Source organism: Lissotriton vulgaris, chromosome 1_1 (assembly GCF_964263255.1).
Source record: "Lissotriton vulgaris chromosome 1_1, aLisVul1.2, whole genome shotgun sequence".
Lineage (NCBI taxonomy): Eukaryota > Metazoa > Chordata > Amphibia > Caudata > Salamandridae > Lissotriton > Lissotriton vulgaris.
In genome coordinates, this window is record NC_141685.1 from 1,431,558,806 (window position 1) to 1,431,581,483 (window position 22,678).

General features: G+C 41.5%; 1 protein-coding gene across 1 annotated transcript in view; it reads left to right on the forward strand.

The window, feature by feature from the left end:
• The window catches only part of TRMU (tRNA mitochondrial 2-thiouridylase), a 115,638-nt gene that overhangs the window by 51,573 nt on the left and 41,387 nt on the right, over nt 1–22,678 (forward strand). Inside the window, exons 5-8 of the mRNA XM_086967264.1 lie at nt 3,947–4,119; nt 8,271–8,324; nt 9,290–9,356; nt 19,606–19,706. Of these exons, the coding sequence (XP_086823390.1) occupies nt 3,947–4,119; nt 8,271–8,324; nt 9,290–9,356; nt 19,606–19,706 (395 nt within the window). The remainder of the gene's footprint in view (nt 1–3,946; nt 4,120–8,270; nt 8,325–9,289; nt 9,357–19,605; nt 19,707–22,678) is intronic.

Consider the following 22,678-nt stretch of genomic DNA (forward strand, 5'->3'; position numbering starts at 1 on the left):
TCGGATTGATTACTGCAACCCACTCTACCTAGAGGTGGATAAACGGCAATTAATTAGATTGCAATCCCTGCAGAATGCCGCATCCAGAACACTACTGAACATCCCTAAATATGATCATATATCTGAGGCTATTAGAAAACTCCACTGGCTTCCAGTCAAAGAGCGGATTTAATTCAAGGCTCTATGTCTGATCCATAAAACCTTGTATGGTGGTGGACCTATGGAATAACTTAAACTATTCCAATGGTACACGCTCTGAGATAAGCAAAACAAGCACTTGTTAATGTCCCGAAAATCAAAATGGGGAGGCAGATGCCTCTCCCATCTAGCTCCGAAGGTCTGGAACAAGTTGCCTCTGAACATTAGATCCCAATCTGTCCATACACAATTCCGGGCCTCACTGAAAACCTGGCTCTTTCCCACTCCGTAACAACCCGCTCTTCTTGGTCTCATCACACATCTTTGCTATTTCAGCGTCAAGACTCCTTGGCAATCAATCGCTTTATAAATCTCTTACTTACTTACTGATTTATGTGGATTGAAGAGCAGGTATGTCCCAGTCTCCTGTCGGTTCTCAGAGCACTTATTGGCTGAAATTTCCCAAGTTTTAGATTTTGTCTGTTTGGGCACATTTAGCACCACGTCCAAGTATCCAGGACTGGGTAAGCACCACCTGGTAGGGAGAACTCACTTTAGGCAGGGTTCATGTTGTTGGAGCTTTTTGTGTCTTTGCAGCTAAGAATAGGAGGCCAGCCCGGTTGCCATTGGAGTCACTCTGTTAGCCCGGGTTCAAGCAGCAAGGCAGATCTCAAGCAGCAGGGCAGTCATCTGAGGGTTCAAGTCCGGCTTCAAGCAGCAAGGCAGTCCTCTGAAGCACAAACCAAGCTCAAGCAGTAGGGCAGTTCTCTGAAGTGCAAAGCAGGCCTTCTGAGTGTCCTCCACAGGCCCGGGAGGAAACTGAAGAGTGGGTCTGAGGGTTCTGTTTTTATACCTGGTTCCAGCTTTGAAGTGGAAGAAAATTCTTGAACTTTCCCACCACAGTCTGCTCTGGAATTTCCTTTATCTCTGCTCAAGCCTCAAGAGGTCTGGGGTGACAAAATACTGGAGTGAAGTTCTTTGTGAGTGTGCTAAGGCAGCTCCTTTAAAATGTTAGTAGGGCATGCAACAGCTCCGCCCCTTGCATCCTGGCAGGATGGCCCATCCTGCCTACATCTAGTTCTTCTTTGTCTCACTGTCTGGGAGGAATATACAACGGCCAAGTGCCATGCTAATCATGTTACCTATGCCACAAGCGGCAGGCACCAAATGGTTTAGACAAGAAAACGCCAACTTTCTAAAAGTGGCCTTTTCAGAATTGTGACTTTAACCATTAATGAGAATTTTAAATTACAATTTTATGGGGCCAAACAAGACTTTTCTCTCTGTTCCTAAACATGAGTTATCACTTATTAAATGTAATAAGGGAACACAAGGTTATCCAATGGTTGAGGTAGGCCTTGCAGTAGTGAAAAACAAATCTGTTTATCACTACCAGGACATGTAACACTTAAAATTACATGTTCAACTTTTCAAATACACTATACTCTGCCCTATGGGCTGTTTAGGGCCTATCTTAGGGGTGACCTATATGTATAAAACAGAAAGGTTTAGGCCTGGCAAAGAGGTTATTTTGCCAAGTCTAATTGACAGTTTAAAACTGCACACAGACTGCAGCAGCACAACAAGTCCTGAGGCTCACTAGTAGCATTTAATTTACAGGCCCTGGAATCATATTGTACCACTTTACTAGCGACTAAAAAATTAAGCAATCAATCAGTGCATTTGTAAAGCGCGCTACTTACCCGTGAGGGTCTCAGGCGCTGAAGGGGGAGGGGGCGCAACTGTTCGAAGAGCCAGGTCTTGAGGAGTTTTCTGAAGGCGAGTAGGTCTTGGGTTTGCCGTAGGTGGGTAGGGAGGGTGTTCCAGGTTTTGGCGGCGAGGTAGGAGAAGGATCTGCCGCCGGAGGTTGTTCGTTGAATGCAGGGGACATGGGCGAGGCTGGCGGAGAGGAGCTGGCGGGTGGGGGTGTAGAAGCTGAGTCTGGTGTTCAGGTATGCTGGTCCGGCATTGTGGAGTGCTTTGTGTGCGTGGGTGAGGAGCTTGAAGGTGATCCTCTTGTTGACGGGTAGCCAGTGTAGGCCACTTATAAGTAAATTAAACATGTAAACATAAGTAAATTAAACATACTTTGCAGGTGTCGACCAATTTTACCATGTTTAGAGACGAGAAAACAAGCACGTTTGTACTAGTTAGCAGTAGTAAAGAGCTGAGAGTCCTAATGCCAACAAAAATGAATTTCATAAATAGAAGGGGAATAAGCAAAATGTTTGGGGGAATACCACCTTTAAGCTGACCGGTCTAACAGTTCTATATAAAGATTTGGCATACAAGTCCTGTCTTGAAGGATTTAGGCTCTAGTATGGTCACAGTAAGCAATGTATTGTGACATATGTAAGGACTTTAGGTCTACGGAGATCTGTAGTCACACATTATACAAGTGCCAGATAAAGATATTATCTGCTACCCTGTTTACATTTTCTGTAGATATACTTGTGTTGACAATTCTTGTAATGCCAATGCCTGGCAGGTTAAGGTGGATTTGGATAAATCATTTGCCCCAGGTTTGCTTTGATTAGCTCCTTGCTGACCTTGCTGACCTGATTCTGCTGATGAGAGTGGATTAACAGGGACCAGCCTCATAAAATGGAAGAACCCTACCAACTAAGCATTGTTCTCCCCCTGACTTGTGCTCTTCCCATTGGCTTATTCTCCTGAAAGGACAAATCTGGAACCGATTTGAGGTGAAACTATGCATTGCAATTTTACACTGTATTGTGGATGTGCATGGGTATGTGCAGCACTTTTTAATTTGTAAGACCTTAGGGTTTCAGCATCCTGCCTCTGGAGGAAAGAAAATAAAGTGTGGATCAAAGTACAACTTTACCTGCTATATGAAATCCAATACTAGGTAAATAATTATTTTGTAAGATTCATATTCTTCTGGTTATTAAATAATATAACTGGCCATACATGTGTCTGATACAATTGCTGTAAGTATATACTTCCATCTTGGCAAGACGTGTGGCACTCTATCCCAGTTAAATTCTTTGTAATTGACAAGGTCTTGCAACAATACAATGTACAAGTCATTTATTCATCACAGATATATTATATATACTACTCTTTTGGGCTGTGGTTAATTAACTTTTGATTGAAAAGCCGTCCGGTTATTCTGGCACGGTTCCGACTGGCAGTTGGAAAGGGCTCCTAATCCCTTACGCGTGTCGTTTCCGCAGTCTGGATTATGATGCCGCTTTCCGACAGGCTTTCCATGTCTGCCTTTCTAACATGGAAAGGCTGTCTGAAGGTGACTTTGGGGGCCCTTTGTAGGGCCCCCATCCCTCAGCGGCTTACGGTTGGAGGTCTGGGAGGGGCACCTATGGTACACCCTGAAAATTCCTGCACCATGTGGTACCTGCTACGCATTGGAGGGATTCTTAAAATCATCGCCAAATTTGAGTGTATCCACACATGGTGCAGTCGGAACCGCTGAAGTCCAGTTGGTTGGTTCTTAATCCGCCAGAGTGTGACTGACATCGTAATCAGGCCCTTAGTCAATTCATTGTTACCAATTATTTCACTGGTGAAACAAACTGTTCGACCCAATTATACAATTAATATGAACGGATGGAAAAATGTTATTCCAATTGTTATGAATTTAAATAGCTGTAATGATTTTTTTATGCAGGATTTTACACTGGAATATTTTTTAGAAAATATTTTTTTGTAAAATAAGTTAGTTATTTCATTTTTCTTTGTGTGTAATTTGTTTTAGATACATTTATAGTTTAGTATTTGTTATTAATATTATTCACTATTTTCATCATGATAATTATTGCGACTACAGTTGTCCACCTTCTACAGGCAGCAGACCATTTTAAAGACCAGACCTTCTTCCTCAGTCAGATTTCCCAGAATGCTTTGAGAAGAACCATTTTCCCACTTGGAGGATTAACAAAAGGTTTTGTAAAAAAGATGGCAGCTGAGGCTGGTTTTCATCATGTACTGAAGAGGAAGGAGGTGAGTGTACAGTCAGTGTCTTGCAATGATTGTGTTACTGTTCACATTACGTTGCTGTAGACGTAATAGCAGTAGCTCATGATACATGTCACAGAAGATATTGCAAATGATATCATTGACATCACATCACCTTACCACTGCCATCATTGTAGATACTCAGTGCTTTGATTATTTGTGTATGTTTTGTTATTCAGTGCCATTTTTCATGCAAAATAACACCTTGTCTTTAGCTAAGCACTCAGTACGCCATGCTTATGGCTATAAACCTCTGCAAATGGCCCGTTGGCCATACGCTGCAGGGCTTGGCCACAGGGCCTTGATCTCGGCCCATCTCTTCACAGAGCCTTCATGTAGACTTAACCCACTGCCTGGGCTCTGTCCTTGCGCAGTAGGGATTGATTTCAGGGCATGGCTGACCTGTGCAAGTACCTTTTGATAGATATAACCCACTGTGCTTGGTTTGCGACTATGCACAGGGTTGGGAGTAGTTCCGGCCTTCTGCCAAACTCCTGTATACCATGTGGCTGTGTGCAGGAGGGTTTTAGTGGTCAGTCCAATGTAGTCATAGCCCGTGCTCATGGCCTTTGGACATGCAAATGATTGGTTGAGTGAAGGAACTGTGACCTAGCCACTTTGTGGACCTACACCTTATTTCCACTGTTAAAAATTGCCTCTTACGTCTGCATTGCTTTCTTCTAAGTCCTCTGGTAGACTAGCCACACTGCCTATGTTGTTCATAGTGATGTCACTGATTATGACAGTGGTGATGTGCTGTATGATCACCTCAGTTTTGTCTGTTGTCATGTCACATGTGAAGTCACGAGCAGAGCATTGAGGTGCAAGTTATAGTTTGTGCGGATAATCATAACTGGCAAATTTCAGTATTTTTAAAGTTTTGTTACTTAATCATAACATCACTTCAAACGTTTAGTTTTTTAGGCATACGCTCATATTTCATGATCAGAAGAAAAATGAACAGTTGTTTAAGAGAAAGCTTCTCTTCAGACCCACTCTACACAGCTAATAGTATTGAGCTTTTTTATACAATCGAGCGATTGAAAGCTATTTAATGCCTACATTCACTGGAAGTTTGTTAATTCATTAAATATTTTTTGATTTGCGAAATAACACGTAATTACTTCAGCAATGTTAAAGAAAGGATTTTGAAGTTGTGTGCATCAAACACTATTAATATATACAAGAATTACAGAAGGTCAGTTTCAATATATTTCCTACCACCTACATGGGGAGGGTCCACAGGTTTATAATATATCTGGGTTGCAAATAACAATTTTATCAAATAAAACAGAATAAAGTGATATAGTATCAAGCCTTATTACTGTCTGTCTGTCCTACCTAAGAGTTACATGTGTGACCAATCATCGCAGCCGTTCAATAGTCCTTTTATGCTGAGAGGTACCTCTTAATGTTCGTCCTTCTCTGCTCCAAGTCTGTCCTAATCCTTGATCTCTTTTCCATGCTTCTTACAGTGCTCCTATCGATCATGTGTGTTGCGAGATCACTCTTATTTGTCTATTGTAGTTTCCTTTGTCCAAAAACAACTTGGATCCATTCCATAATGGAGCCCAATGGGCATCATTCAACCAAGCCACTTGATTTAATGCCTATTAGAACCCCATTTGACTCCTGTTTAGATTATTATTTTGGTATTGGTTATTATTCCTGTATATGATTATTTCACTTATTCCTCTTATATCACTACGCTCCATCATATAGCCCACTCCTCGTTCACTCAGGATTTATAAATGAGCTGTTATGTGTGCACCATTTGATTCAATGCCTATTATACTCTGCTCCGATATCCTTCGGGATCAAGTTCCCGCTATATAAAAACTTTATATATAAATAAATACATAAATCAAGAGGCCAGGCCGAGAGCACAGTGCAGTCGGAACTGAAGAAAGAGAGCTTTGCTGTCTCTTGCAAATCTTCGACCCTCCTAAGATGCAGATATTGCTCTTCGCATTCGGTTTCTGTCCAGATCAGCTCAGCCACTTATCCTCTAAGATCCGGAGCAGGCTTTTTCTGTAATTCTGTTCTAAACGCACGCCTGAGTTAGCTGGGCCTTTCACGAGGGCTTCCACAATGGTCATTTCATTTCCTTGCCTCCCTAGGTGGGGCAACTTGTTTAGCATTATTGTCTTATTCTAGGCATAGTCCCATCTATTTAAGCAAGCAGCAAAGGGTTTTCTGCTATGGTACGCCATATTCAGAGTTGGCGCTGCTAAATTTCCAAAAGTTCAATACAAGAAGTGCAATTTTTTAATTCATACAGTCAGCCAGATAGAACATTGGATCATCTTCACCAGTATTTAATTGGGCTTCCTATACTTGAGAGACGGGAAACAAACTATCACTTGGATGTCGGCTGGTCATCCCAAGTGGGTTTAGCTGGGCAGAATAAGGCCTTCTCCTGCTCGGGAAACAAAATAGGTTCTAAACAGATGACGTTGTGTCTAAATGAACAACCCAGAAACTAGATATTAATGAAAGCACTGTGTGGTCTCTGACAAGCAGAGAAGCTGGGATAACTCTATTGCAAGCTCCCTCCATCTTGTGAGCCACATGCAATGGACCCATTCATGCAGCATACAGAAGGTCAGTTTTGGTCTGTGCTCCCGCTTACTAGTTAGCAGCCATCAATCGCAGTTTCCCATAGTCTGTGGAAGTGCATTGGCCACCCTCCACTAAGGGTGGTGGCAGCTTGAGCCCAGCAGTGCCCTGAGCTCTACTAGTTGACCAAACAAACATGACCATCCCCAGTGAGTTCACATATGTTGAGCCACTGAAGAAAACGGATATCTGCAACAAACGTATAAAAAATGACAGGAACCTGCACAGATCATCCCTCCTTCTTAGGGTCTGCCTGGGACAGAAAATAGGTCTGGGTACCCAAAAAAATTGCTCCTTTTAGTAAATTGGATAGCTGAAAGTGTGACCCGTGTTTGTAAATTGGCAAGTTCTGAATATGTAGAGACATTCTGTATAAGTGTTTTGCAAGGTATGGAAGACTGTAAGGATTTGAGCATGCTGCAGGCAATGTTCGGTTTAGTATCCGGGAAATCAATAGAAAACTACTCCACACACTGACCTGTCGGACCAGGCCATATGGCGCTGCCTGATTGCCACAATGGCATCCACAGACCAAGCTGAATGTCTCCATAAATGTCTATTCTATTAAAGCCTGAGTAATTAACATAACTTATTCTGCTGTAGTTTATCCGAACTGTCGTTGAAGGGCCCCTGACAAACTTCTGAGTTTGAGCACGCATTGCACACAAGAGTATCAAGAAAGTAATTGCAGATAGCTTGATTGTAAGTAATCTGTGCAGCATGAGCGGTACACCAAGGACAACCAATGAGCTTAGCCGGACTGATGTAATGAGTGGAGCACAGAGTATGGACAAAGAGTCATTGCGTTCCAACTATCCTTTGCATTCATTGATGAACCCAAGGATGGAAAAGTGGCTATAGCCTAAAAACTGGACTTCCTCTTGATTCCAGCCAATCGAATTGCAATGCTGAAAAACTGTGAAATGAGGTTGTCGCAAGAATATTTGCACCCTATAGCTTGGTCAGCCCGCGTCATTGGACAGAATAGCGAGGATCAAAATGAGCTTTGCCAGGCCTCTGCATGTACGCAGACCATGCACTGCTGCTGCCTGAGCTGTGCATATGCTTGTGTACATTGTCATCTGTGAGGGGACTTTGCACTGATGTATCTTTTATGTGTGAATGTTGGTTAGCTTACGTTACTTCTGGCTCTGGTGTACCAGGTATGCATGGGTAATGACACTTGTCAAGATCTCTTCACTCTACACGTGGCTAACCATTGGCTTTGGAAATGTTTGTTTGAAAGTTCAAGTTCGTGCATTTGTATAGCGCACTACTCACCCAGAGGGTCTCAAGGCGCTAGGGGAAGGGGTAAATTATTTGTCGAATAGCCAGGTTTTCAGTTCTTTTCTGAAGAGCTCTGTGGTCTTCCCACTGTGGATTGTTATTCAGATTTTACGGATCCATGACCCTAGCATCAACCATAGTTCCACTGTGAATGATAAAGTAACATTATGTTTCTTTCCCCTAGTTTTACCACTTGGCTAATGTGTTATCTGTGTTTGCTCCCTCTCTAGAGCATGGGGATTTGTTTTATTGGCGAAAGGCATTTTGCAGACTTTATTCTTGAGGTGAGTGATTGTTTCCTTCTATTAATGTGCATGTAAAACAATTCTCATGTGAACTCAGCGTCATATCGTTGGCCGATACGTGAAAGGTATGAAAAGAAAACATAAAGTGACCTTCGGTTTTGCTACAAGGTCAAGTTAGTCGAAAAATATGAGTTTGGCGACCCCAAGTGCTAGGGTCCGAATTAGTCACCGCATACCTGCAGCTTGGGATTGCAGTCCCGCCTCCTACACCTTCCTTCTGAAATCAGACTCTCCTTTCTTTTTTTAAACGTTCTTTTTATTAAACAATTTCTAGGTACACCTTTGTAATAATACAGAAATAGTGTCTAATAATACAGAAATAGTGTGTCATCGGTCGGCAATGAGCAGAAAGAAGTTATACAGCGCTTACAATATCTTAATACTGCATCTCGAGATGCACGTCCCTCTCATATCAGACCCCCCCCCTCGCCCCCCATTAAACACAACTAGTTTCTGTACTTCTCCCACGAGGTCCAAATCTTTTCTCATTTTGCGGGGCACCCTCTACTTTGGTAGACCATTTTTTCCGCCTGGTGGCACCGCAGACTCCACTTTAAACAGTATTTATGCCTCAATATGGGTGCTGAGTTGTGCAAAATGAGAGGATTCCAATAATTCTACCCGACACAAATTGACGAGGGAAATTGTTATCGACAAGGAGAATGCGCAGGGTTTTGGAGTGCAGTATTCTCATTGTGACAGGTCAAATTCGTAAAGGGCGGTAAAATAACCAAGGACAAAAACGCATGGTGCAGTGACTGTTGCTCTCTGGGGCAGAGTCATTCGCAATAAGTCAAACTCGTAATGCGCGCCCAATTACGAATGTGAAATTGCTGGAGTATTAGTAAATGCTTAGATGTCTTTAAATAAATCAAGTGACGTTTTGCCTCTAAATGCCTTACAATTATGGCAATTTATAGTTTTTTTTTATTTTGTTTTTTTAGTATTTACATCCTCAGCCGGGTAATTTTGTTTCTATAGAAGATGGAAAAATCATGGGAACACACAATGGTAAGAATCTATTTCTCTTCTCGTTTCTTAATCAAATAGTTTGTCTGTGCAAATATATACATTTTGATACCACAGGTCCAAACAGACTGTAGCTAACCTCCTCTTTAGAGTTCTAGTAATGACCGTAGCTTGTGGATGTAATTAACAGTATCCAGGGCAGACTCGAAAATTGGATCAATTTGGTGGATAACTATTCAGATCTGAAGGATGAAATGAGGTTGGAGTATGCAAGAATGAATGTTCAGGGGCCATTGTTTCACACTGAGCGAATTGGTTTGACACATTCCCTATTTTACCATAACTGAGAGTACACACGGTGGGTTCTGGAGTACTGAGAGAATTTGTTCTTGAGGGGTATTTGCAACAATGTAGTGTGATAATCTTACACCTGATGTGGTTAGCAAACTATTTTTGTGACATCCTGTAGATTTCCCTTAGCCCCCAGGCAATGCAAGGATATCCAATTAACTATGTGAAGTGTTATGGACAGATTTGTTTTTAACAGACTACATGGTACACTGTGTTCTCATGCCCCTTCCTATCCCCTCGCTCCTGAGGACTTCCCTCCGCTTCAGTCTTAAACATTCCCATGACAGCGGGATGTGACTGCGCTGGGAAGAGGATCTTGGCCATCCCATAACCGATAAGGAGTGGGCGTATTGTTGTGCACAGATTAAACTAGTATCCCCCAATCACCGTCCTAAATTACTCAATTTTCGCATCCTACACTACCCCTATTGGGATTGACGCCTCCAGGTCTTCCCTCTACCCTAAATGCTGTTTTTTTGGAGCCGACTTCCTGCATATGACTTGGACCTGCCCCACCATTGCTAAATACTGGACTGATAATAAGGGAGTTTTATAAAGCGTGCGGTTACGCTCAGCTGGCGTGTCCCTGCGCTAGGACCGAAAAACTCATACAGGCAGGCCGCAGAGATGTGTTTGGTATCCTTTCCCAGATGATTTTACTAACTCTAGATCCCTCTCGGTTTATGGCGTAGCTTGGCAATGTTTCATCCATTCCAAAAAATGTTCACAGCCCGGCCGCCATTGCCTTGCTACTAGCAAAAGGAGAGATAGCAATTAATCGGGGTAACGCCATACACTCCACTACTAGAGCTTGGCTTTACAGCATGTCATACTGCGACTTAACGAGCGAGGTCTACACAACATTGCAACACCCTTTTGCACGGCCCAAAGGTATTTGGCAACCATACCGCTCCTACTTGCTCTCACTAGACCCCAATTCCTCGATCTCAACTCCACCAACACCCATTGACACACTATCCTCATGTCATACCCGCCAGGACACTGCTACCTGAATATACACAAGCCCTCACTACTCCGCTCTTGACATACAGCTTCTCTTTTTATGTTTCCCCAACAAACATCTATTGTTCTTGCTCTATATGTGAGGCATTGCCTCAATGTACAACTGAGTGAAGATGTGAACATAATCTATCACTGTAATACTTGTAACCGCGCTCTTTCTATTTTCGGTAATTTCCTTATATTTCTTCTCTCGATAATTATGAAAACGATTAAATAAAGCTTTAAAAAAGAGCTTTGTGAAGTTTTGAAAATGGTTTTGGGTCCTGTGAGCCACTCCCTTAACTTTTATGTTTTTGTGCAATTTTATATAGCTCAAACTAGACCCGAAGGTATGGGAGCGCTTTACACAAGCACCAGTTACATTACACAAAGACACATTCATTCTTTGTTGATAATAGGCACGAGGAGATTAAGTGATTTGCCCAGAATCACAGGATGTTGAGCCGACGTCGACACACGAACCTGGTTCCCCAGCTTCAAAGTCGGCAGCTCTGGCTGTTACGCCACATTCTTGCCTGGACGGGATCTGTGTCACTACAGGCAAACCCACCATAGACTATTGGTTTATTTTTCTGGGTGCCTGTCACCCTTTATCCCAAGTCATCTCACAGAGAAGACACGTGTACTAGTAGTGCTATTAGAGGTTGTTCTTTGAAACCAATCTAGAACAAAATATATAAAAACAATAATAGCAAAATATCGCTGTTATTGTGGCAGAAGAAAATATAAGGACCTTCAAAATTATGCAGCGAGATTACATAGTATTCTTACTATTTCCTACAGAGTGTCTATTACTAGCAATTAGCAGGTAAAAGGTCTGCTGCTGTGATAGGTGAAGTACTGCAATTGCAGGCCAGCTGCCAAGGTTGAAGCAGACTCAGCTCACACAATCCAGTCTATTTCAGGCTGGCAGGATCGGCTAAAGTGTCCTTTAAGCTCTTGCTCGCTGGAATGAAAGAATGCCCTGTCTGCCATGGGGTCCTTTTTGTAGTTTTTCTGCACCAGGACCACCAGCAGGTGTCCCAGTGGTGCTGAAGTACCATAGGTGAATTCAGTGCACCAATACACAATAATATATTTACACACAACATTGCCTACTTGAATAGAAGCTGGCTGTTCAACCAGGATGTAGATGACCGGTGCCCTTCAGTTCAAGTTTAAGACAGGCATTTACTCTCCAACATCCTTCAGACGCATGCTCCATCTGTGCTGGTTTTAACTAATGTTCCTTGATTAGCTACTTGCAAATCTGATTTTTGTATTTCAGCTTAATAAATGTGTACACTGGCTCTTTAAAAAGACAATCATCAATGTGTCCATTCACAAACCCTTATTAAACCTATTCCTTGGGATATTTCATCTCCCGAAATAGAGCATGGTGGACTCTTGAAATTTTAAAAAGAAACTGGTAACGACAAGGCTTGATGATTTTAATATTTGTTTATCTTCTAGCCTTCACAAGTACCAAATTCATGGTTATTTTTGAATAATTTGTGAGTCGACTTATACATTTCTGATAAAATTATCAACTAAGAAGATACGCAGCCTCCCCTGACGCCTCGGTCTGGACCACCAGAGGCACTACCTCCCTTGTGACATGCACAACGACACTCAACAGGGCCCCCTTCTGACACCCTCCCCCAGCCCGCCTGTGACTTGCCCATATCAGATCTGGTACACCTCAGTTTCTTCCCCACAATAGCTGTTTTTCACCCAAATTCCGGCTTCTTGTGCACACAATAGCGAATCTCCACCAGATAAGGGCTTCTCCATATCTCTGAGAATGCTCTATGGCATGAGCCCTCACGCTCCTAAAAATCTATAATTTGTTATTTCCACTGTTTAAGCCACATCTCGTTGTTTTTAAAAAAAACCCTCAATAGATGTTGTTTTAAAGAAATAAGTTACCCAACCTACACAAATAGTTTGATTTTGATTGACTAATTGACAGCTCTATACTGCACTGCTTTGAAGTGGTCCCCCAAAGATAAAGAAGAGGTTGTCCACTGCAGAGCTCTTTATAAAATAGCTCTGTGCCACAGGAAATCTGTCATCAGAATGATTTGCCTTGATCGACTGCAAGAAGCAAGTAATAAATTGAAAGGTGTTTCCTTGTTTTGGAAGATGATCAACTGCATTTTTATAAAGTCTTCTCCTGGTTCACTGTGGGGACGCTCGCATTTTGCCCTAACATTGGGTTTCCCATTTCACTAACATTTATAGATCCTCCTTCAGTGATGTTCCAATTAATGTACATTGAGAAATGTAGGTACTCACCTTTTAAGTCTTGTCAAGGTATCCCTGTCAATAATTAATAGCCACTGGGACAAAGCACCTGGTCTGGATTGGGTCTGCATGAATATGTATAAATCCATCAGGGGACTTTGGGTTCCCTTAAAAACAAATGTATTCATTGCATCCAGTAGCTCCAACCCTGCCAGTTTTCTGGTCTTTCTGTTATAGTTCCTGTGTTTTAAAAAGGCAATAGAAAGTACACTGTAGTTACTGGCCTAAATCACTGATCAAGTCAATAGTTTAAATTGCCTGTAGGGTTATCCTTGAAATAATTTCATCCTGGTAACACCCTCGTCGATGTTCAGTTTGGCATTAGGGACAACCTTACCATTTTTCAGTTTATATTTACTCATAATTAAACGCACTGTTGTTGGCAGGGTGTCATTGATCTGGGCTTTATCAGGCCTTGGAAACTCATAAAAATGTTACTAGAATTACTGGTCTAGTAACTTGATTAATCTACTCAACCTAACTGTCATGTCCTTGACCTGTAAACCGGTCTCAAATTGTGTGATCCTAGACAAATATATTATTTTATGGAACCGTCTTTTTCTTCATTATCACATATGAGAGTACCTTCAAATATGAAAGTTCAGCATTTCTGCAGTACAAAAACCCCTCTTTTTTGTGATTTAATACTCTAAGCATTTGCTGTATGTATAATACGAATCTGGCCCACATATAGGGTACACATGAAGCTTGATGTGCCTCTTAGTTCACTAACAACATTGTCATCAGGGAAGGGCAGGAATATTTTTCAGTTCATGTTAGAAAACGAACTTTTAATAAATTATTGCTAAATCATTATGTAGTAATGCGCTGTTTTTTACAGAGAGCACATTTTCCAGTGTAATGGCGACACACTTTCCCTCTAACATGCAGTTTTACTGATTAAAACCATGTTTGGAAATTGGGTTTCAGCAAAAATATTTATCATCAACACATCGCCAAGTGAAGTGTTCTGATTTGTTTTCATCCTATAAAAATCTTTTTATACCACATAAAATTTCAAAAATGTGCTTTAATAATTACTGAAATATATCTTCAAATGTTTGTGCAGTCCACTTATTAGCTATTTTAAATGCTGCATTAGAAAAAAAGCCCAACATCTGACAGTCTTTCATTTCACATGCTTTTCACAGCATGATTGTTCAGACAGTCGACTTTAAAAAATCCTCTAAGTTCGCAGTCAGAAGACAAACTGACTTTGGACCTCTGTCTCCGAAAGCCAAATGTGACAGGATATAAACAAGATTTAAAGGCATCTTTATGGCTCATTCACTTTGTGCGGGAGCAGAACCATTATTTGTCAGCTTTCCAGACCTGTCCACTAGGCCCTATAAAATAGCTCTCTCTGTTGAAATTTGATTCGCCATAGCGAGTGGGCGAGTGGATTTCTCGAGGCCTGCTTTATGGTCCTTAGCAGCCCCTTGAATCATGTAAGCATGTCCAACTTGTGGTAAGGTCAGTCTTGACAACAAGGGTGTTGATCCAGCTATCTGCAATGTCTGCATGCTGAACTTTCTGCTAAAGTTAGTTTTGGGGATAATGGTGAATGTATCTGTGAGAAAAGTGGATTATTGGTTGAGGTGGTAGTGAGACTTCACCAAGTTTTAGCACCGAGATATCCCTTTGCGCATTACAAATAACCCTAATAATAATAATAATATTAATAATAATAATGCCATTCCATAGCGGGTCTAGTTTGGTTTCTCTACAATAAACCTTAGCTTAGTCCTGTGTAGCTGTGGCATAGAGCAGTCAGGCTAAACTCAAAGGAAAATAACTGTAAAGTATTATTCAGTATCAACACAGTTAAGAGACATGACACAATGAAAGCCCCACTCCAATGTATAAAACGAATATATGCTTTTATCTTTAAATCGAAATCAGAACAACAAAAATATAATGAAGGGAACCGGGGTTATGGTTTTTGCAAGATTTTGAAATCACTGCTTTTCACACAAAAAGCATTTAAAAGTTTGTAAATCACTGCTTTTTATTCTGAGAGGTAGTCTGTGAGCCTCAAAGTGAAAGTCTGGGGCAAAGTGAAAGTTTCAGCCTGACTCGATTGAAGTCTGGGTCAGATGTAGGCATTGTGGTGATCCCAGTCAAGATTTTAGCTTTGGACTTAAAAACTTCCCTGGTTCTTTTTTCGTCAGCAGTTAGTTCGGCAAAGTCCTCTGAAGCTTGAGTCCAATGTTGTGTTCAACATCGATGGACAGCCGAAGACTAGCGAAGAGGCTTGGTTCTCTGCACTGGTCAAGGCTATCTACGAACTGGCAAGTGACAGTAGTGTATGAACTGTGGACTCAAATTGCAGTTTTGTGGGGAGAAAGAGTACACTTTAGCTCCAGCCAGTGATCTAGGACCTGAGAGACACCTCTTGGGAGCTAAGACTTGATCCCATGGGTTACAACAGTGTAGACCTGGTCAGTGTGAATTGGTAGCTGGTCACTGTCCTGGTGCAAGCTTATTTCGCTTTTGTGTCGCTGAGGCTTAAAAGGAGGCTAGCAAACTAGCCCTTGGAGACTGCTCACTGGTCCTTGGCACAAGTGGGAGCAGATCCTGCCCTTGGGTCTCTCACCCCAGTTCAATAGCAGGACAAGCCTTCCCTTTCTAAAGTCCTGGATTGGTACAGTGGTTGTAGCTGGTGCAGTCTTCCTTGGTGCATCCTTTTGTTGTGTTTCTAAATTCCACGGGTTAAGCAGGTGCAGTCTTTTTTCTGTTCCCTCTGAGTCCAGCAGTTTTCTGAGGCTGGTAGCCAGGAGTAACACTTTTGTGCCAATTTCTTTATAATTTGTGGGTGGGGGAGGACTCCCTAGCCAGTGGAGCTACAATTCCCACACGACAAATCCACTCATCTTAACATCAATTCCTTTGGGATTGGCACTGAGCAATCTGACAGTGTAGCTCTTTACCCAAATCCAAAATGTCAGGACTGCTGGGTCAGAGCTATAGGCACACCCTTGAGGTGTGTCCAGTGTAATGAGCCACCCCTCCTGGAAACCGGTTCTGCGACCGGTTCCCCTCTGTGGGAGAGGTGACAGCCTATCTGCCTCCACAAAAGAGCTGGCAGGCTACAGTGTGACCTGCATGCGCCTATCAGAGGCTAAGAGGTCTTAGCTGGATCTTAACAAACCAGCTGATTACCATAACCCTTGTTTTTCAGCAGAAAAGCAGTTTTATATTATTCATTGGTTAGTCTCCCACTATTGAAGTTTGTTAGTTTCTTTTTCAGTATTAAAAGCTAGGAAAGGGACTCCCTCAGGTTTTCTGCATCGATAATTCGAATGTGCCACTGGCTTTAGACAATTTTCCAGATGACCAGTTCAGTATAGAAACACTAAAGAGAATAAAGTGGGAGGTTAACATCTCTGGTTGAGGAACCACATTAATCGACTGGAACGCCTATTCTTGTTGAGAAATTGGACAGCGAGATAATGGATAAACTAGTGCAACAATTAAATAAGAATGGAGTTCCTTTTGGCTCAGTGAAAACTGGTAACAAATGGTTCTCCAAATCTGTACAGTCCAATTTAGAAAAAGTACTGGACAGTGAATTTAGAGCTACAAACAGAAATTGTAATTCGTAACAACAGTAAAAACACTTGAAAACGTATGTAAATATCCACTTTGACAGCAGAAAGACATTAAAAAAACATGTGAATCTTTAAAATCTGTATCAACAAAAACCTGAAGGAATTTTGGTTATTTGTAAATAGGATAGCCAAAGGTGACAATTCCGAGCATGTCAGAAAGGTTTCAGTTGATGCTTGGATTATATACGTCATTTATATCAGGGCTATACTTGCAAGTTCATTGCAAATGTGAAAGCTTGGAAAGTCGCATCTGTTGTGTCCAGCCACTTTCATGTGGGTCAAGTCTATGGTCTTATTAAAAACTATAGATGTGATTGGGCTCCAGATCCCATTGGCTTTCCCACCAGCCTCTTAAAACATGAAGCAGATTTTGGGCTAGACTCCTTTGTCTACTGTATACTCACTGTATCCAACCCCAAGTTATACTAGAGTCTTGGCTAGGCTCGATTTTTCACCTAATTTAAGAAGGATTCTGCTTCAAATCTAGCAAGCTAGGGGCTCATACCTCTGCAAGATGTGGAAGCTGAGCTGTTTTTAAAGCTCCATTACTAGAGTTCGAAGACTGGACCTCTTAACTCCAACGTGTTCCCTTCTCACAAACTGGTTTCCAATGTACTATGGTCACGAATGGCAATTGTTTAGCTTTCACCCCTAGTTGCAGGAATAACTTTAGCGACTATGACACACATCTATCCCTGCTTTGTCGACATTAATTCAGTTTTGACAGGGTATGTATAAATCGTTATGGTGTAAACTTGATCTGTGGGGTACCCCCCTCTTATTTTGGCCGCACCACTGACCTTAATACGTGAATGAAGGAGAAAGTGGGCACTGGGGATAGCTTCTCTGCTAGAGCATACCAGTGGGTGGTCTCAAGCAAGGGTGTGTGCTAGCCCTCTTTTTATTTAACCTGTATATAGCTGGTCTGAACATCAGTCTCAATACCTTGATATCTCATCCTCCAAAACTCTGTGGCCGACTTATTACGTCACTAATGTATGCTGACGATCCAGTATTATTGAGTCAAAAATCATTTGGACTTCAGGGTCTGATAACTGCATTAGCTCTCTATTTCACAAATAAAGAAACAAGGTTTTTGATATATAAAGAAGAAGAATGTTGATCTAGGTCTTCTTGCAAGTACCTTGTAATCTATTTTTAACAAGAAAGGTACTGTTTATTACCATCTCTTGTCACTAAGAGAAAAGGTCTAAACTTCTGGAGGTTCCTTCAACTTCTTAGCAAATAAATTGAACAGCCCTTCATGAGAACCTCTGTTGCCTGTCGTTAAAAGCAAACTTTTACCATCACTAACCTTTGGAAATGACTTTGGTGACATTTGCAAGGATTTTATTGTAGCCTTCCTAGGATATACGGACTACGGACCTCCATGTCACAGACTTAGTTAACCCCTTCGACGCTGATGACGAGCTGGGCTCGTCATGGTGTAGCCTCCTCGCACGCTGATGACGAGCCCAGCTCGTCACGCAAAGTGCGATTTAGAAAAACTCAGCGCAGGAGCGGAATTCCGCTAGCGCGCATGGAGTTAAGGATGGAATAATAGGCACACTCACTGCAAGAAACATATGTCAAAAGGTGCTGTAGTCTAAAATATGCTCCAGATTCTTATTGACCACTTTTATATGGAGAGAAATAGTGCTAGAGAGGGATAGCAGGGATCGTCCAGGAAACATTTACCTACAATCTGCATTAGAGTTCGAAGGTTAAAGAGCAATGGAACGCAGGTATGTGCCATACTTTAGGTAAAACAATCTCTTAAAGTTATGTCGTATGCCGTGGACAAAATAGTGTGGAGTAAGCAGTCTCATGTGTGGACAGTTTAAAATGCATACACCAGTGTTAAAAACATCCTAAAAAATCTTATCTGGAAACAAGATGCCCGGCAAGTTTCAAACTAAAGTTAATGAAATACCCTTTTGGTTTGATACCTACAATTGAGTTTGTGCCTCATGGGTTTGAGGCACATGCGGTAAAAAGCTGCGGATTGTGAACTACAGCAGGAGTCCTAGCTACACATTTTATGCATCTTCCCCACTCTCTTATGTGATCAAGAGATGGCTCTGTGATCCATTAAATTACCTGAGAGTTAACAGGCACTGATCCCCTGTCTATAGGTGATCACCCGCAGTTGACAACCAGATTTGTCAGATTCTTGGTCGATGTTGAAAACTGTGGCATATGAAAGATGCAGATCAGAACACAGTCGTCATTAACTGCAGCCATCAATGTATGGGGCAAAATAAATCCAATTTTTGGATTTGTTATGCAAATCCACTCGCCATGCTCTATAATATGTGGTCTTTTGCTTTATGTACAGTAGGGCTGGGATTGCTTGCAACGAGTAGAATGCTTTATTGTATGTTTGATTGCAGTTATTGGATTTTTGGTTTTTAAATTGGCTTTGTGACATGAACTTGAGAAGCACAATTTTATGTTTTGCAATATAGTTCACTTTTACCGTTATATTAAGGTTTTAAATTACTATGCGAATAAATCAATTCACATACTTTAACTTTGTTCTTCTTGAAATATCTACCTCAATGATATCTGTCTATCTATCTATCTATCTATCTATCTATCTATCTATCTATCTATCTATCTATCTATCTATCTATCTATCTATCTATCTATCTATCTATCTATCTATCTATCTATCTATCTATCTATCTAATCTTATCTTAGTGGTTAGTCTCTTTTCACTCATTCCCCCAAACACCTTACAGCATTTGGCATCACCTACTTGACACTTTCAGCAATGTCCCAGAATATTTCTTCACCCAGAACATTTTTCTTTAATCTTCAGTAGTGCAAGTACCTAAACACCAGAACAGAGATTTTGATAGTTAAACCTATAAAAAGTCTCACAGCTGAGCCCAGAATCGGAGTTTAATTCTGAATGCGTTTTATGCTGTTGTAGAAATGGATTTCCAGCCCATGCAAACATGTGCAGACGTATATAAAAAATAAATAACCTTCCTTCATTTCTGGTGTTCACACAGGTTGGTTCCTGTTTACTTTGGGGCAGAGAGCCAGAATAGGGGGCTTGCGAGATCCGTGGTTTGTTGTGGATAAAGATGTTGCCTCCAGAACTGTATTTGTGGTAAGTGTTTGTGACATTCTCAAAGGAAGGAAGCAGCTGCAACTACCTATACCTCTGTTTTCTGACATGGGACAGCACTGGCACATACACAAGTGTTGTGTTTATTTTTTTTTAATCTCTGATAAATGTTTAGATAAATGTAAACGTAGTTGACTAAAATACAATGAGTTTTGAGTGTGGGCAGTGGCTACTAAGGGACACCATTTCTTGATTACCACCTGTTGGCATGGATTGTCATTTTACTGGTATTATTGCATTTTTATGTTACGTTACTGTGACATTATATTATTAGCATTTGTATAGCGCTCAATCTGGAGTTGAAATGGAATTGTAGCACTTTCTATAGTCCTGAGGTGACTTTACAAATAAAATGTGCATCTCAAGACCGTAATCTGATTCACCTTGCAAGGAATGTGTTATCCATCCGCGAATGTGTATGTTCCGATTTTAGGTTGTGTCAACCTCAGTGAAGAGGAGATGTAAATTCTTGGTGTTTGATGGTGGAAACATGGAATTAACCCGTGGGCAATAGTAGGCAAAAATTATGCATGCAGAAAGCCCATCACATGGACCTAAATTGAAATTCATAAAACGTTTTGTGTACTACTCTTGCTAACTTTTGGAATTCCTGCCATTTGCTAATTTGCAAACATGGTAGGACATAAACCTTTGGCTGCTGATTTACAGGTAGCTTTGCAGTTTGGCCCTCAGAGTTTAACTAATGGAAGAAAAAAAATTGCCTCTTCCTATTTCTGATGTCTGTTAAGTGGACGCGTGCTGAGAAATATCTGATGGATGTATTCTTGCAAATCCTTGATAATATTACATAGAAGAGGAAACCTTTTAAAACTAATGATAATTTGTAATTACCTTTTTTTGGTAGTCCACTTTCTATCTCCGTATTCTAGTTTTTTAAACACAGCAACTAGCACTGTGACGCAACTTATATAGCATTCCTCATCACCAACAACAAATGGACATCTCTCTCTCCTCCATGTGCTTCCAATGGGCAAAAGTTATAAGTTTAAAACCAATCCAATCCAAAAATTCTTTATTTCGGTCCTTTAGACCATAAAAGATACATTGCATAGTACATTTTAAACATCCATGTTAAAAAAACACATTACAATTATAAAAACACAATACATAAAAATAGTTTCCATATTATTCCAGAGGTAAATGAGGATTGGAAAAAACAGTTCATAATTAGGAGGGACAATTCATAATTAGAAGAGATAATTATAGTTTAAAAAAACAATTCATGTTTTCGGCATTTGTGCATTTAATGATTTTTTCCTTATCTGCCACATAACCATAATGAATTTAGCCACTGCAAAAACTATATGGGGCAAAGTACTGGTTTTGAATATTCTATACGCAAACAGATGACTCCTAAATCCCAGGTTCCTGCATAAGGGCACCAACCAGTATTTCCTTGGTCTATTATATGCATGCAGGGCAAAAGAAAAAAAGATGAATTTCCTCCTCATCATGAGTGTTGCAGCCTGGACAAGTTTTATCGTCCCCCTTAAGCCATTTACAAGTGAAGGTTTTAATGGGCAGAGTGCCTAGCCTCCACTGTATAAACAATTTTCTTGCTAAGATGGGGAAAATAATGTCCATAAAACCTTCGAATTCATAAGAATTCTTAGATTCCAAAAAACAATCAGTCAGGGTGCCGTTATTAGGTGCGGACAGGAGAAGAGCTAAACTTTTCTCCTTATAAATTTGGACCAGTCTTTTGCGGGAAATCCTTCGACAGCCTTGTTCGGGATCCTCCCATAGCTCAGGCAAATACAATGCGATACAATTCTTTCTTGACGAAAGCCAACCATGGAATTCTATCGCGCTGGTTCAGGTCCATTACATGGGTGAGATCGCACCTATAGTGTGCGAGCTCGCTGGTGGACCAGAGCCTATGCCAGAATCTTATTGGCTTTGACTCCAGTTCTACAGCGATGGAGGGTAAACCCACGTCTAATCTTAAGGGGAGCAGAGGTGTACCACGAGGGATGGCCAGAAGGCGTCTGAGGAAATTATTTTCCACTCTGGCAAGATCAGGCCCTGCTTTGTGCCCCCATAGCTCGCTGCCATAAGATGCGGCCGCTTTAGCTTGAGTTTTGTACAATTCTAGTGCCGGGCTTATGGGTTTAAAGGTTGAGGTGTTCACAACCTTCAAAATTGCACCTGAGAGTTGGCACAGCTTTAGCCGGGATCTTACTATTTGGGGGTCCCAGGATAGGTTCTCATGTAATGTAACCCCCAAGTATTGGAAGGTTGTAACCCTTTCCAGGCTGGCTGCACCCAAAGTGGGGTTAGGTCTAGTCTTTGGGGATGGATTAAAGATCATGAACTTGGTCTTCTCGGTATTGATCTCTAGACCATGTTGTGTACAGAAAAGACCAGATCCATCTAAAATCCTTTGTATCCCCATCGGGGATTTGGAAAGCAGCAGGGTGTCATCAGCAAACATGATAGCTGGCACCCTCCTGCCTGCCAAAAGGGGGGCGTCATTGTCTCTAACATTGTCCAGATGGGATATGACACTATTAACAAAGAGGCAAAACAGGGTTGGCGCCAAGACGCAACCCTGCCTCACCCCTCTGAGAACAGGAAACCTTGATGACAGCACTCCATCCCTCCCACACCTAACCTGCGCGTAATTGCTATTGTGAAGCCTAATTATGGCATGCAATATTTGGGTTGGAACACCCAGCTTCTTTAGGACCTCCCATAGTTTCTTGCGTAGGACCAAGTCAAAGGCTGACCTCAGGTCCACGAACACCATGTATAGCCTCCCCCCTCAATCCTCACCGTTTTCCAATACAGGAGGACGAGGCGGAAAACCGTTTTCCAATACAGGAGGACGAGGCGGAAAATGTGATCCATGGTGGACGTGTTTTTCCTGAAGCCAGCCTGGAGGGAACTCAAAATTTCGTTGGCCTCCATCCAATCCAGAAGATGGTCCAGGA